The following is a 17,562-nucleotide window of genomic DNA, read 5'->3' as shown; positions in this document are numbered from 1 at the left end:
TGCGTGCGGACGTTCTACGCTTACTGTTTACGAAGCAGTAAAACTGTTTAGGGTCCTGCATCGAGATAAGTAGTTCTTATAGCATTGTGCATTAAGAACTGAAAAGTTTGACCGAGCAGTTACATCAGTTACGTAGCGAGAGTGAGAAGTAGGAGAACCAACTACTTGAAATTTTTTATAAAGTCTTGATTTTAAGTTTTTAAGGCTGTATAACTCTTTGGTAAACCAAGGGGGTTTTCCAGATCTAATCGGGCAAGAAAGCGGGACACAAGAATCAAAAAATGTGCCGACAGCATTGTAAAAAATGTTTGTGCTTTTTATGACATCAGTGCACAAGTACAAAGCGGACCAATCAAAATCCCTAATGATGACATTAAGCTTCGCAAACTTGGCTTTACGAAAGCAGCGGGCACGTTCAGTTAGCCTACTCGACCGAACCAATACAGTTGGTCGTATATCTAGCGACAGTTCGAAAGTAGTATGGTAGGCGTCTTCGGGTATAGTGAGCGGAAGGGCTCGGGTTAACAACACTAAGGTCGGATCCGAAACAAAGCACAGATCAAGCAATCGATCCAAGGAATTTTTCAGGGACAGGTAAAGCCAGCCGTCAACAAAGTCAGGTCGTGACATGGGCATTAGGTTACTAGACTCGTTTACCGAAGACCAAACAGTTCCTGGCAAGTTGAAGTCACCAAGAAGTATCAAATGATCTTTATCTGATAGCAGGGAAGAAACAGCGGTTAAAGCGGACAAATGCTGCTTATAAACATAAACATATCCGAAGAAGGTGGAATATACGACATGTAATGAATATAGCGAAAGCGGGAAGAATCAGTTTTACACACAGGAATTCCAGTTCCTGTTGAAACTGGACTGTGAAGTGTTCCGACTTGAAGTTAGAGTCCACTGCATTCAGAACCCTTCCTGCACCTCGGGACGAACGGTGTTTCTAAAAGTTGTGTGCTAACTTGCCAAAACCTCGGAACTAAGAATGTCCGGCTTTAACCAGGTTTCAGTAAACACAATAACGTGGGAAGCAAATGCAACACTATCCCGGAAAAGAATGCTGAGCTTCCTACGTAAGCCTCTAATATTTTGATAAGTCCGTAATGGGACATTTGATAGCTGATCGTCAGAAGAGCCATAAATGCTGGCTTGAGCCTGTCGATTGAAATAGCTGTCTCTTTTCCATTAACGCGGATAGTGAATACCCGATCTGATGACTTGGATATAATCGGCTATGGTCCTGTGTACGGCGGCTCCAAGGGTTTTTTTACAGCATCAGTCTGGACAAAGATATGAGAACAATTGTGAATATCCTTAAGAAGGAATAGTTTGCGCTTGATGTGATGCGAAGCTGGATTTGGCTTCACCACCTGCATTCTTCTCCTGAACTGGCCTGCAAAGTCGAGTGGTTCCGACGGCACATCCACTTCCTAAAAGTATTCGTTGGGAAGACGTAACGTACACCCATATAGCATCTCTGCTGCTGATGCCTTAATGTCCTCCTTGAAGCACGTGCGGAGGCCCAGCATGACGGTTGGAAGCAGCTTGATCCATGGTATATCCGGTTGGCACATCAAGGAGGCTTGTGCCAACGCTCGATCATGCCATTTGACTGGGGGTGGTATGGAGTCGTGTGAATGTGCTCGCTTCCCAGCATATTCGCAATAGATGATGTCCTCGTCAACTGGAATTGCTTGTAGGTTTAAAGACGTGTCTCCATTTAAAATGTCAGGCAATTCGATGTCCGTTGCCTGAGCAGTTTCAATAGCTTTAGTATCCAGGGTCGTCGGCATGGTGATGGCGTTAATCCTGGAGAGGGCATCGGCAACTACGTTGTCAGTGCCCCTCACGTGCAGTGCAGTGTTGGGATACAAAACCCAGCTGCCGCAGTTATCTCTCCGACGCTTTTTCTGGCTTCTGGTTGACGGCATATATCAGTGGCTTGTGATCAGTTTTGATCACAAAGATCCTAGCCTCTAACATGTGCTTGAAGTACTTTATAGCCACGTAAATCGATAACAGCTCTCTATCATATGTGCTGTACCTTCTTTCAGTTGCACTGAGTTTTTTGGAGAAGAAACCGAGAGGATCCCAATTTCCTTTCGTGTTTTGTTCAAGCACAGCTCCAATGGCAGTATCTGAAGCGTCACACGTGAGACTTAGTTCTGCATCAAGACTGGGGTGAGCGAGGGTTGCGGCGTTCGCTATACTATTTTTGCATTTTTCAAATGCTTTAATCGAGCTTGGCGTCCACTGCACTGGCCGTTTGTCGTTCTTCTTCATGTTACGTGTCAAATCGTTGAGTGGCGCCTGTATTTCTGATGCATGAGGAATGCAGCGGCGGTAATAGTTAACTATACCGAGAAAACGACCTAATTCGCAAATCGTTTGAGTGTACTCAGTAATTGACTTCACTCGATCCTCTGGAGGCTTAATTCCGTTGACGTTGACTAGGTAGCTCAGGAATGTCACTTCAGGTTGTGCGAAACAGCACTTCTTCTCGTTGATGCAAAGTTTATGCGATTTTAAGATTTGCAACACATTATTCACGTGTTGTCTGGTCTCATCCATTGAGTTGGACATTATGAGAATGTCATCAATGTAACAAAACACGTATTCCACCGCTTGGAAAATCTGATCCATGAAGCGCTGGAACGTTTGTATCGCATTTTTAAGTCCAAATGGCATTTTTACAAATTCAATTAGCCCAAACGGTGTGCATACTGCTGTCTTTTCGATGTCCTCTTGGGCCATCGGTATTTGATAGTATGCTCGTTCGAGGCCTAGTGTAGTGAAAACGTTTTTGCCATATAGACGGTCAGCGATATCATGAATGTGGGGAATCGGGTAACGATCTGGAACGGTAATCGCATTGAGCTTGCGATAATCACCGCAGGCGCACCATCCACCACTGGCTTTCGCTTCCATGTGCAACGGGCTGGCCCATGGACTTTTGGAGTATCTACAGATCTTGTTATCGATTAGTTGATGTATCTGTTCTTTAGCTTCAGACAGTTTCTCCCCCATCAGGCGCCTGGGTCAATCTGCTACGGGTGCTCCAGTTGTTGTTATGTAGTGGCGAACTGAAGGTGAATCTGATGAGTTCGTGTTGTCGAGGGTGCAGTTAGCGGTGTGTCGGTCTTTGCCTTGATGCCTTTTTTTCGATTAGAGATTAGAGAAATGCTTGTGCCGTTGGTGAGACGTTGTTTCTTGATGTCAATAAGCGAATGGAACTGTGCTAGGAAGTCAGCGTCAGGGTAATGAGATCTTCGATTGCACGAACGGCGTCCCCCTCCAGTTGTATTGACACCAGGTCAAATTTGTGATCGTCGCGCACCACATTGTGCAAGTCAAGGAGACGATCCAGTTGCGCGAACCAAAGCTACGGATTGGATTTATTGAATTTTGGAATGATGATCTGAGCTAAATGTTGAGAGTTTGGAGCTGTTGGCTGTGCGGCTACTACTTGAAGCAGCTGCAGTTGCTCTCTTAACTCATTTAGTGTGGCATCCGTGTTCGCCATGTTTGTTGCGTCTTCAAATTTTTCACCGTCTTCTGCCGTTTTGTCTTTGATCGGGGAACGCAAAAAATAGTGCTGTTCTTGCATTTGCGGTTGTTTTTTAACGTAAGGGTCACCACTTTGGCGCATTGGCCAATGTACGTTTGATTTCTTATTATGGATCTTCATTAATTATTATTTAAAATACATTTATTGTGCTTAGCGTCGAAGTAAGAAGATCAAAATGCCAGACCGCTTGGCAGATTCGCCGGTGTTGCCACACCAGCGAACGACTCTAAGATCAGTGTTGCTGAGGGGCTGCGATCCGGGCTGCCACACATCTAATATTCAATTACACCTCTTTACAGACGCGCGCAAAAACGCCTTTGCAGTCGTCGCCTACATAAGGATCGAACAAAGAGAAGAAGTCCGATGCACACTACTCGCATCCAAGACAAGAGTGGCACTATTGAAACCATTTTCGATTCCCAGGCTGGAGCGATCCTCGGCCTACGACTGGCTAAACTCATAACACAGGAGCTCTCCGTCGAGATTAAGCGACGTGTTTTCTGGACCGACTCCAAGAATGTGTTGTATTGGATATGTTCACCCGCTCGAAAGTACCATCAGTTCTTTGCGCTCCGAATTGGAGAGATCTTGGAAAACTCGGACATATCAAAATGGAAATGGGTTCCATCCGCTCTGAACGTTGCAAACGATGGAATGAAGTGGACCAAAGAATCTAGTTTCCAACCAGAAGCGAGATGGTTCTCCGGAGTCTTACTCTGAAGAAATGGCTCTTCTACGACAAGGAAAACTCGTGAGTAGGAAAAGTGCGATCTACAAATTATCGCCGTATCCCGATGAAACAGGTGTACTGATCGATCGGCATAACGAGGAACCTGAAACGGCCAGCAATTCTACCCGGAGGACATAACGTCACTATTCTTCTCATTGATTATTTCCATCGGAAGTTTCAGCATCAGCTTACCGAGATCGTCGTCAACGAGTTGCGACAATTGTACCACATATCGCACCATAGCGAAAACCTGCCAAAGATGTCGCAATAAAAGAGAGCTTCCTGAGGCACCGGAGATGGGAAGCTTACCACCAGAGAGGCTAGCAATCAACGAATTGCCATTCACAAACACAGGGATCGACTACTTTGGACCAGTTGAGGTCAACGTAGGAAGACGACGCGAGAAACGATGGAGAGTACTATTCACGTGCCTCACCGTGCGAGCAGTACAAATCGAACTGGCAAACTTCCTGTCAACAGACGCCTTCATGCTAGCATTGGAAATATTCGTAGCGTGTCGAGAAGTCCTCAAGAGAATCGTGTCGGACAGCGGGACGAACTTCCGGGGAGCCAGCCGCCTTCTACGAGAAGAAATTGAAAGAACGAACTGGAAACCAAGTTGCCGCAAATAGAATGGTCCTTCATAACCACAGGAGCACCCCATATGGGAGAGGATGATCAGATCGGTGAAATCCATATTAGCCGCAATATTAGAGGTGACACACGTACAAAAAACAGTTCTGAGAACCGCACTAGCAAGGATAGAAAATATGCTAAATTGCCCGCCCCTGACTTACGTGCTGTGGAGTGTCCGGAAGCCGGCGTACTTACACCGAATCACTTTCTGAGAGCAGAAACAAGCTCGATGGCAACAAAGGGTGACAGCAGCGTAATAGGAGTTATGCTTGGTAAGCCTTTTCGCATTGCAAGGCAGATCGTGGACTCCGATGGCTGATGGAATACCTACCGTGCCTGACGCCACGAACCAAATGGCATGGACCTCCAATCAACCCTAGCCAACTCGGAGATGTCGTACTTCTAGCGGACGAAACAAGCCCCAAGGTGCAGTGGAGAAAAGGCATCATCATGGACCTTCGAGTAGCCAAGGACGGGATCGTCCGCAGCGTGATGATCCCCACTGCATCTGGACTGCTAACTCGGCCAATAGTTAAACTGGCCAAGTTAGACGTGAAGACAACGAATCCACCCATGAACCAAGGTTTAACCAGAAGTTTGGCAAACATCACGACAAGCGACGAAGTTTGCGAAGGGGGGAATGTGTGGCAGCATTAAATAACACTGCGCCTAACAGCACAAACATTGATAGGTTTCAGCAAAGGGTTAACCATGTCGAATGGTAGCCATAGACAAGGCAAGGAAGAACAAGAACGAAAAGAACGGCTGCGGCGAAAAGTTAAACTGAAGCGGTACAAGTTTTTTAGCCCGCTTCTCCCCCTAATTTAATACCCTGCCCCGATCTTTGTAACTGAACACACCTGAATAAAACCAAGACTTGAAGAATAAATAACGGGAGGCCTATTTAACGAGGGAGGCTTAACAAACGTACGCCCCAAGATTTGGAGGCGTTGCCCAGCGCGGCAATAATAGTTTTTACATCAAATTTAACAAAATGATATATCAATTGTTTGAGTTAGTTAAGTCTGAATAAATTTAGAACATGATATATAGATCAGGAAGAAGGTAGAACATATATGATATGGCTATATAATCGGCCGATTCCGACGGCCTTCCTATTTCACAAAGTTGCTATTTATATTTCTGGCCCAACAATGAAAAAACAAACTTTGCTTACTGAATAGTGTTTATGAAGACGAATACTTTGGAACTCAGAAGGAAGTATCTCTGAAAGGCTCAAATTCGTATATCTACGCTTTGTTACATTATTCAGACTGCATCTTGCAAGAGGCGATGCAATTACTGCACCGTCAAGTGGCCCGTCTGAAACCATCAGAAGGCTGTTACGCGAGTATGCAGGAAAGATAGCTATTCAACTAATATTCGATAAAAATTAGCACTAAAATTAATAAGAGAACTAGGTGTTCGGAGCAGAACCCAGCCGATTAGCTGCTTGCCAAATAGCACCTAATTCTTGGCCCTCAGCCGCTTATTTTGTTTGTTACTTATGTCTATGTCACTCATTTGTTTGTTAAAGCTTTGCGCTTGCTTGCCCTGCTAAACGCTCTCTGCCAGCTCGCTCTTCGGTATCTCCGCTTTGCGTCTGCCTACCGACGTCGGCCGAGCGAAGCTGCGCTTAGCGATCGGAGCGGCAATGTAAAGGGCAGGCAAGCCACACTTGCAATTTGGATGTCACGCATTAAAGAGCATATCGTAATTTTATTTCTGCGCCGAGTTTTATTTAATTGAAATAATTAGTCGGCCGATTGGGGATAAAAACCATTATCTCCACATAAAATTTGGTGACCCCGACGTGATCTCTGAGTTGCAGTGTCAATTAATTATCATTCGCGATCGACATTCGTTAGCCTTAACAAATTTTCGGCGGTTAAGCACAATTCGGTGCTAAAACATACTTACATACACCTACATACACGCATTGCTGGCTATTAATTTCTCTGTCGCGACAATTCGGTCAGTGCAGTGCAGCGAACTCACTAATACACACAAGCGGAGTACAAAGCGGAATCGGACAGCTCGCACAGCCGCACAGCTAGAGGCATTAGCTGTAATCCCTTTGCTTTCGGTTCGCACGTTTATACGTATACAGGGTGTCTTTTTCGGTCGTGCTGAGTGACTCTTTTAAAACCTCAACATGGCAGCACCTGAGCCTACCAATGTCGCGAACGCAGCAATGCCGAGTGATGTTGATTTCTACAAGCACAAGGCCGAGTCCGTCGCGCGCCAACTAAAGGCCATGGATCGCTTTCTCACCAAGGAAGAGCTTGCCGAGTTAGATGAGGCAGAACTTCAAGCTCGCTTAGAGCAAATCGAGCGAATGAATGCGGATTTCGACGCCGCTCAAACGAGCCTTGAAAGGTTGGATTTCCTGCAGTTAGCCCATGATGCCCGGCTGGACTTTGCGAATGTTTATGTCAAGGTTAGGTCCAGGCTGTCGCGGGAGTTGATGGCTGCTCGCACGGTAAATGTTGCCAATTCAACAGCTCGGCATACTCTCGAGGGGAATTCGTCGTTGTTCGCCTATAATAGTATAGGCCGTTCTCGAATGCCCGAGTTGCAGCTTCCGCGATTCGGTGGGAGCTACATGGATTGGCCAGAATTCCACTCGATGTTCTCGACAATGGTGCACAAAGACCATCGTATCCCAATCATCGAAAAATTCCAATATCTGCGTGGATGTCTAGATGGTGCTGCGCTGGATACGATTCGTTCCTTGGAACTTTCTGAGGAGAATTACGACAAGGCGTTGAATTTACTAATGTTGCGATTCGATAATAAACTGTTGCATTTTCAGGCACACGTCAAGGCTATTTTCGGGCTGCAAGGGGTGGAGAAGGGCTCGGCTATCGGCTTGCGCGCGCTCAGCGACAAAATCAATTCGCACTTGCGTGCACTTCAGACCTTGGCGACCCCGCAGGAGATTTCGGATGGGTTGCTGATCTTCATCATAGGCACGAAACTGGACCACAAAACAAAAGAGAAATGGGAAGAGAACTTGCCGACGTCAGGATTGCCTCGGTGGTCAAGCATGGCCTCATTTTTGGAAGCGAGATGTCGGATGCTGGAGAATTTGGGATCAGCCATGGCAACAAGTCCTAGTCAACAGGTGGGAGAGGACAAACCTGTCACCCTTATCACCTCCAGTAACGACCATCCTAACCCCATATGTAACCATTGCAATTCCTCCGAGCATTACATATCTAGATGTCAGGCATTCCTGAATCTCTCTGCGTTTGAAAGATACAAAGAAGCAAAGAAGAGCCGCTTGTGTTTGAACTGCCTCAACAAAGGCCATGAATTGCAGAGGTGCAGGTCAGGACTTTGCAGGCATTGCCAGGCCAAACATCACACGCTACTCCACATTCCATCGGGAACTGGTGCTTCATCTTCCTCTTCACCGGCCGAGGAATCGATCCAGCAAGAGGCCGCGACTGTGCTTCTAGCAAGCGGGTGTTCTAGCCCTCCCCCCTCGATCCAGAAATCTCAGCCTAGCCAGAACGTGTTGCTACCTACTGCCCTCGTCCATGTAACAGATCGTTATGGTGCACTTATCCCATGTCGTGCCATTTTGGATTCTGCATCACAGGCAAACTTTGTAACATCTAGACTTGCTGATCAGTTGCAGTTGGATCATCGCTCGTCTTATGTTCACATCTCTGGAATCGGAGATTCCATTCTACCTTCGAGCAAGTCTGTACATATAGTTGTACAATCCCAGGACGCAAGCTATCGAGCTTCCTTCGCTGCAATTGTCACCAACTCAATTACGGAAATGCAGCCTAACTTCGGCCTAGACGCAAAGGATTGGCCCATGCCGAATAATCTAAAACTAGCTGATCCTAATTTCTCCAAGCCCCAACGTATCGATCTGTTGATAGGTGGTGGTTTGTTCTTCGATTTAATGTGCGTCGGACAGATTCGACTATCAGACCAATTGCCAACATTGCAGGAGACAAAACTTGGTTGGATAGTGTCAGGAAGCATTGATAGCTCGGAGAATAAGCGTGCAGTTTTAGCCGCTTTTGAAAACTCCTCCTCCATCTCTAATGACGATTTTCGGCCCACAACGCTGGAGTACCAAAACTTAGAGCAGCAATGCAGGAAGCAGCTGCTCGAGTGCCAGGTGCAAGTGGAAAAACTGCGATCGGAGAATCAGGAACTGCAGCGCGAACTTTTCGATATATTAAAAACCTACACATCCACGCTAAATGAAATTCAACTTTCAACAATTTCTACATTGCCAAATTTCCTGCCATTCTATGCAATTACAGGGGTTCCCGATGATCAAGACGTAATCACGACAAGCCGCCTTCGTAAAGAAGCGCCGATTGCTGCGTTCGACGATCATCCCAGCGTAGCCGCCAGCTGCGCCCAAGCAAGCATCTTCAAGAGGGCCGTTGGAAAAATAGCGGTTCTGCCCCTTCAGGATGGATCTGTTGAAAGCCTTTGCCTTCCAACGGGGGGTGAATGTTCGGAGCAGAACCCAGCCGATTAGCTGCTTGCCAAATAGCACCTAATTCTTGGCCCTCAGCCGCTTATTTTGTTTGTTACTTATGTCTATGTCACTCATTTGTTTGTTAAAGCTTTGCGCTTGCTTGCCCTGCTAAACGCTCTCTGCCAGCTCGCTCTTCGGTATCTCCGCTTTGCGTCTGCCTACCGACGTCGGCCGAGCGAAGCTGCGCTTAGCGATCGGAGCGGCAATGTAAAGGGCAGGCAAGCCACACTTGCACCAAGTTAACTAAGTATGGGAGGTTTACCAATAGCAGTCTACTAGAGTAAGATGGGAGTCTCACACGTGCATCCCAGTTAAGGCCCAGCAGAGCAAAGAGTAAAAAGTTTTTCTGTATTGATTCTATACGGTCTTATACGGTGTACTTTGTACTGAGGGCACCATACGCAGGAACCGTATTCTAAGATCGGACGAACAAGCGAGGTATAGAGAGTCTTTGTTATATAAGGGTCGTCAAATTCCTTTGACCACCTTTTTATAAACCCAAGCACGCCCATGACCTTATTTACAACAATAGAAATGTGTTCAGAAAAGTTTAACTTGGGGTATAACATAACCCCCAGATCATCCACCAGGGTAATTCTCTCAAGAGAACAGCCAAATAGGGAGCTAACAAGGGGCTAGAACGGTGAAATGTCATAACTTTGCACTTCGAGGCATTAAGGTGTAACAAGTTTGCGCAACATCATGACTGAAAGTTATTGAGATCGGATTGCAAGCGAGAATGAAATGAAATGTCCTTATACTGGACACAGAGTTTAACATCATCCCCATACATAAGCACTCGAGAGTATGTTAATACCGAAGCCAAGTCATTAATAAAGAGTGTCAAGAGTAAGGGGCCTAGATGGCTGCCCTGCGGTACTCCCAAAGAAACCATTACTGGTGAAGAGAGGGAGTTTTTGAAGAGGACTCTTTGAGACCTGGAACAAAGATAGATAGAATCCATCTCAGGAGGTTAGGCGGAAACCCCAAAAGGTCAAGTTTATGCGCTAAAAGGGAATGGTTTACAGAGTCGAATGCTTTACTAAAGTCGGTGTAAATAACATCCGTCTGTAAGTTACCTTGAATGTCTTTAATAATGAAAGAGGTAAACTCTAACAAGTTCGTGGTGGTTGATCGCCGCCTTATAAATCCATGCTGAGCGGATAACTTTGCTATACCTATATACTTTTTTGCTTCAGACTTGCTACCTTTTTTATGGAGAGGAATTATAAACGATTCCTTTCAGACCGGGGGAAGCAAGAAGAATCAATGGACAATCAACTCGGACATATCAGAATGGAAATGGGTTCCATCCGCTCTGAACGTAGCAGACGATGGGACGAAGTGGACCAAAGAATCGAGTTTCCAACCAGAAGCGAGATGGTTGTCCGGCTCTCCGCCTTTCCTATTTGACGAAGAAGAATACTGGCCAACTACACAGCTCAACTCGAGTAATCTGGAACCGATACTCGTACACGAGTTGATAGATACGGCGAAATCGCCATCTTCAAAACCATCAAAGCTAAGTAGCATAATCCCAAATATATGTCGCTTTAGCAAATGGGAAAAGTTCACGGAAGCCCTGAGATGCGTGAAGAGATTTCTGGACAAAATATGCAAAAAAGATTTAGCATCAGAGGAGGCAAATTTAGTCAATTGCTTTCGCAACATGGAAGATGTCAACATCGTTATATACTGGATGGTCCAAGAAGAGGCTTACTCTGAAGAAATGGCTCTTCTACGACAAGGAAGAATCTTGAGTAGGAAAAGTGCGATCTACAAATTATCACCGTATCCCGATGAAACAGGTGTACTGATCGATCGGCATAACGAGGAACCTGAAACGGCCAGCAATTCTACCCGGAGGACATAACGTCACTATTCTTCTCATTGATTATTTCCATTGGAAGTTTCAGCATCAGCTTACTGAGATCGTCGTCAACGAGATGCGACAATTGTACTGCCAAAGATGTCGCAATAAAAGAGAGCTTCCAGAGGCACCGGAGATGGGAAGCTTACCACCAGAGAGGCTAGCAATCAACGAATTGCCATTCACAAACACAGGTATCGACTAGTTTGGACCAGTTGAGGTCAACGTAGGAAGACGACGCGAGAAACGATGGGGAGTACTATTCACGTGCCTCACCGTGCGAGCAGTACAAATCGAACTGGCAAACTTCCTGTCAACAGACGGCTTCATGCTAACATTGGAAATATTCTTAGCCCGTCGAGGAGTCCCCAAGAGAATCGTGTCGGACAACGGGACGAAATTCCGGGGAGCCAGCCGCCTTTTACGAGAAAAAATTGAAAGAACGAACTGGAAACCAAGTTGCCGCAAATAGAAAGGTCCTTCATAACCCCAGGAGCACCCCATATGAGAGGTGCGTGGGAGAGTATGATCACATCGGTGAAATCCATACTAGCCGAAATCTAAGAGCAGACACACGTACAAGAACCAGTGCTGAGAACAGCACTAGCAAGGATAGAAAATATGCTAAGTTCCCGACCCCTGACTTACGTGCTGTGGAGTGTCCGGAAGCTGACGTACTTACACTGAATCACTTTCTGAGAGCAGAAACTAGCTCGTTGACAACAAAGGGTGACAGCAGCGTAATAGGAGTTATGCTTGGACTTCGCACTCGGCCCACAGTTAAACTGGCAAAGTTAGACGTGAAGACAACGAATCCACCCATGAACCAAGGCTTAACCAGAAGTTTGGCAAACATCACGACAAGCGACGAAGTTTGCGAAGGGGAGAATAAATATCACTGCGCCTAACAGCACAGATCTTTGTAACTGAAAACACCTCAATAAAACCAGGACTTGAACAACAAACAACAGGAGGCCTATTAAACGCGGGAGGCTTAACAAACGTACGGCCCAAGATTTGGAGGCTTGCCCAGCGCGGCAATAATAGTTGTTACATCAAATTTAACAAAATGATATATCAATTGTTTAAGTTAGTTAAGTCTGAATAAATTTAGAACATGATATATATAGCAGGAAAAAGGTATATGGAAAGAACGACTTTTGACCGAATGACCTTATGGTAGCTATATGATATGGCTATATAATCGGCCGATTCCGACGGCCTTCATATTTCACAAAGTTGCTATTTATATTTCTGGCTCAACAGAAACAGAATAGTGTTTATGAAGACGAATACATAGGAACTCAGCACTTTGGAACACAGAAGGAAGTATCTCTGAAACAAGGCTCAAATTCGGATATCTACACTTCGTTACATTCGTCAGCTGTGTAGATGTTATGCACAATGATAATGTTTTTTTTTTTGATAATTCTCTTACACCAATCGACACGAGTCTCATGTTGGCCAACTTTTACATTGTGTGGGATTCAAAGCGAACAGAACTGATTTACCAGGAGGTCATCATGGAAAATCATATTGATGTACTTCATGCTAATGCTCAAAGATGTCTCAATCTCACGGTACATGACCGTGACCTAACGATCCGCCTCAATCATTTTGCGAACATCATCGAGATTTTGGGCCACCTTCACGAAATTCGTCCTGCAAGGAAGGACTCCACGGTTGAATTCGTTGAAAGGTTTTTCACATTGGCAATGCAAGGTTGAACTAATCTAATCTTGGCTTAAAAATCGACATAAAATATGGTAGAAAATCATGACACAGAAATTTTCATGTGTTACGTTTTTTTTTAACCCAAGCATAGTCCTATGGATATATCTGGCAATAGTCAGACCTACAGACCTTCAGACCTACAGACCTCTACGGAGTTACTGTGTGGTGGCCTGTCCTAACAAAAAGGACAATCACCAATCAGCTGGGCAAAGTTCAGCGAACGGCCGACCTCTGCATCAGTGGAGCTCTTCGAACCACACCAAATGTTGCGCCAAACACCATGCTATGCCTCCAGAGCCTTGACCTTGCAGGAAAGGAGCGGGCAGAAATGGGAGCAATACGTCTTGGAGACTCTGAACAATGGGTACCTCAGCACTCAGGTCACTCATCGATACTAAATAAAAACGAGGGGGAACGTTGTGAGCTGCTGCGGACACCGCAACTCTACAGTTATACCCGATACTAAGTCAGTATGGCTCTCCTCCGGCAGACGCCGCTAATATTAAACGACACGACAAAGAGTGCGAGAGAGACAGAAAATCAGTCTGAGCGTGACGTCACGCGCTGCGTAGCCACTGCAAATTGATTTGTTTCCTTTGGCTATAAAAATGATCTGATCTGATCCAGATTCAGCAATCTGATAGATATGGTCGTTATCTATGATTCTGCGTTTTTAGTTTTCTCAAATCTGCAATATTGTGGATGCAACAGATTTTCGTCCTTTGTGTGGGCGGAAGGGGGTGGGGCGAAATTTTGAGATATACGTTTTATAGTGAGATCTAACAGAAGTGCGGATACCAAATTTGGTTACTCTAGCCTTAATAGTCTCTGAGATTTATGAATATCCCCAGATTTTCATCCTTTGCGGGATCGGAAGGGGGTGTGGCGAAATTTTGAAACAAACTCGTCTCGGTCCGATATATTAGGAGTGTGGATACCAAATTTGGTTGCTCTAGCTTTTATAGGCTCTGAGATCTAGGCGCTAATGTTTTATTCTAAGCAAAGCCGCCTATGCTACGTGTGTGTTAGAGAGAGACAGGGCGAGAAAAAATGAAATTGTTTTCTTGATGCTGGCTATAATAATAATACGATCCAATTCAGATTCCGCAGTCTAAAAGATATCGTCATTCTCTACGATTTTGGTTTTCTCGTATCTTTAAAAATGTGGATGCCACAGATTTTCGTCCTTTGTGGGGGCGGAAGTGGGCGGGGCGAAGTTTTGAAATATTTTTGTAGCAGTGACATATCACAGAAGTCTGGATTCAAAGCATCGTTGCTCTAGCTCTTATAGTCTTTGAGCATTAGGCGCTGAAGGGGACGGACAGACGGATGGACGGACAGACGGACAGACAGACATGGCTCAATCGACTCGGCTATTGATGCTGATCAAGAATATATATACTTTATGGGGTCGGAAACGATTCCTTCTGGACGTTACACACATCCACTTTTACCACAAATCTAATATACCCCAATACTCATTTTGAGTATCGGGTATAACAACATTGTCCCAGTAAGACCGGACTATCAAGTTCCAAGGGAGCACACGGATACTCCATTCAGCACCATCATGCCTCACAGAGACGAATGGGTAGAGGGACTCCCAGGCCCAGACGGGGCCATAAGCATCTTCACGGATGGCTCAAAGCTGGACGGCAGGGTCGGAGGGTCAGGAGGAATCTACTCTGCACAGCTAAGCATAAGACAATCTTTCAGGCTTCCGGATAACTGTAGCGTCTTCCAAGTGGAAGTTACAGCAATCAGGGAGGCTCTGTACTGCCTTCACACGGTTACCGCCACGGCAACCAATCTAAACATCTACAGCGATAGCCAAGCTGCGATCAGATCACTCAACGCGATCTCCTCGAACTCGGCTACTGTGGCGAACTGCCGCAGATCTCTTCACGAGATGGCTCAGAAATTTGCTATCAGCCTTATATGGGTCCCGGGCCACCGGGACATCGAGGGCAACTGCATAGCGGACGAGCTGGCCAGATGTGGTACTTGGTGCGGGGTTTCTCCAAGATAAGGAGGATATTTGTATGCCTATGGCCACCTGCAAGATCATTATAAAAGATCAGTACAAGCGACTGGCAGACGAAAAGTGGCAAATAGGGTCACGTTGTCGCACAGCTCGGCAAACATGGCCGACCATAGATAAGAAGCGCACCTCAGAGCTCTGCAAACTAGGCAGGGAAAGGTGCAGCGCAGTAATACGTTCCCTCACAGGACATTGGCTCGTAGGCAACCACGCAAACAGGCTGGGTGCCCCACACAATGATTTCTGCCGCAGCTGCAAAGACGAGGACGAGGAGGAGACAAAGGAACACCTGTTCTGCTCCTGTCCAGCTCTCAGCAGAAGGAGGCTACAACACTTAGGCACTGCCTTTCTGAACGACATCTCGGAGATGTCTACGTTATGTCCCAGAAAGGACGCAAACTTTATAAGAGCATCTGGATGGGACAACTGTTGACATGAAAGGGAGGGAATGATCCCAAGCGGTATCACAACGGGCCGAAACCGGCCTTAGTGTGTCGGGCTCCCAGCGAGCTTGGCAGCCGCCTCTACCTAACCTTACCTACGTTTTTTTAAAGTTAAAGTTTTTTCTTGAGATGAATTTTACGTTTATCGTTAAAATTCCAAACTTTTTAATGTAAATGACAATTGGGTTCTAATAAAGCTAAAAGTTAACTAGGCCAGAAATATAAATAGCACCTTTCCTAAAATTTATATAAATTAGTAGTTACAATCGCGGCATATGATTTTCGGCGGGGCGAAGTTTTATGTCTATTGTCTATGATAATATTGTCTGTATTGTGACCTGTATATTTGTGTGTTTTTATAGCTTTGCGCGAAGACAACAATAACTGCCTCAGAAAAATTTCAACACAATCGAATGTGGCTCAATGATGAGGAATTGCTTTTCGAGGAGGACTCTCGTCTTATGCGCTGTTTAAAAGGAGGTGAGTTTTTAATATGAAATTTTAATTTATTTTGTACATCTCTTTTTATTTTTAGTTCAACGTCTAGCGCATATTAATGGTTCTCAAGAAGCTTCACTCTGTTGGAAAGTACATATTGCATCGCGTAACAATTTTCCTACCGCTGCTGGTCTTGCATCAAGTGCAGCTGGTTACGCTTGCCTGGTATATTCCCTGGCACGTTTATATGGTATCCCCCTTACTGAAGAATTGACGACTATAGCTCGACAAGGTAGTGGTTCTGCATGTCGTAGTTTATTTGGTGGTTTTGTTCAATGGCACCGTGGAGTTCTTGATGATGGCAGCGACTCTGTCGCTGAACCAGTTGCATCAGCCCAACATTGGCCGAATATGCATGTACTCATTTTAGTCGTAAACGATGAACGAAAAAAAACAAGCTCCACTACAGGTATGCAACGTTCTGTGACTACATCGCAGTTAATTCAGCATCGAGTTGATAAACTAGTTCCGGAAAGGATCGCGAATTTAAAAAAGGCCATAAAAGCTCGTGATTTTCAATCATTTGCTGAGATAACGATGAAAGACTCAAATCAGTTTCATGCAATCGCCTTGGACACTTATCCACCATGCGTTTATATGAACGATGTGTCTCATGCTATAGTTAATTTTGTACATACATACAATAAAACTACGGGTACAGTGCATGCAGCGTACACATTTGATGCTGGTCCAAACGCATGCATTTATGTATTAAAGGAAAATGTTGCAAAGTTACTAGCAGCAATTCAAAAAGTTTTCCCTACTGATTCAATAGATACTGTTGAGTACTTACGGGGTCTTGCCGTTTCACCAGAATCGAATATAGAAAAAAATTCAGATGGTGCAACCGACAATTCAATCCATACAACTGCAGAACACAGAAAAGTTAACGGAATGTTAAACGTTCAACCCAAAAACCTACTTAAGTATATAATCCACACAAAGGTTGGGGATGGACCATGTCAATTGAGTGACGATAATAGTTTATTGAAAAATGGACTACCATTGTCCCACTAATTGTTAATTGCGGCGTTTAAGGCAAAGTGCTTCTATAAATACAGAATTTTATCAAAACTTATGTCTAATAGTTTTCATCAAATACACAATTTTTTATATGACGGTTTTGGATACTTTTTTGGGATTTTTTTTAAACAAATATTTGAAACAAATGTATTTAAATATCGAATAAAAAGTGCATTTGCTCCAAAGTCTTTCCATCTATGTTGTATTTTTTTATCATACGTCTAATTGTAATATACTAAGCTAAATGCTTTAAATATGCTGGGTGTGTGCTAGTTCCTCAGTTGTGTACATACCGCACAAGAGCTCGAATGCATAATAAAACGTCATTCAAGTTTGATTACTACAGCTGCTGGAATATTTATGGACTTTAATTAGCTACAAATTAGTCAAATTGGGTCTATCGAAGGCATGTTTTATTCATAGTTCATTTATTCAAATTTGTAGATTATTTCGATTTACTTCGAAACTTAAAATGCAGTTTCTAAATTTTCAGCCTT

The 17,562-nt window shown here is 44.7% G+C and overlaps 1 protein-coding gene across 1 annotated transcript in view; it reads left to right on the top strand.

Annotated features, from left to right (window-relative positions):
• Window positions 1-17,160, top strand: part of LOC6603543 (diphosphomevalonate decarboxylase) — a 68,063-nt gene extending 50,903 nt beyond the window's left edge. Inside the window, exons 3-4 of the mRNA XM_002028485.2 lie at window positions 15,907-16,024; window positions 16,080-17,160. Coding sequence (XP_002028521.1) covers window positions 15,907-16,024; window positions 16,080-17,059 — 1,098 coding nt within the window. The 3' untranslated portion in view covers window positions 17,060-17,160. The remainder of the gene's footprint in view (window positions 1-15,906; window positions 16,025-16,079) is intronic.
• Window positions 17,161-17,562: the final 402 nt, after the last annotated feature.

The sequence above is a fragment of the Drosophila persimilis genome, unplaced genomic scaffold, assembly GCF_003286085.1.
Source record: "Drosophila persimilis strain 14011-0111.01,24,50 unplaced genomic scaffold, DperRS2 tig00000572-arrow-pilon, whole genome shotgun sequence".
Classification (NCBI taxonomy): Eukaryota; Metazoa; Arthropoda; class Insecta; order Diptera; family Drosophilidae; genus Drosophila; species Drosophila persimilis.
The sequence above is the reverse complement of the archived record's forward strand: the minus strand, read 5'-3'. Positions and strand labels throughout refer to the sequence as shown.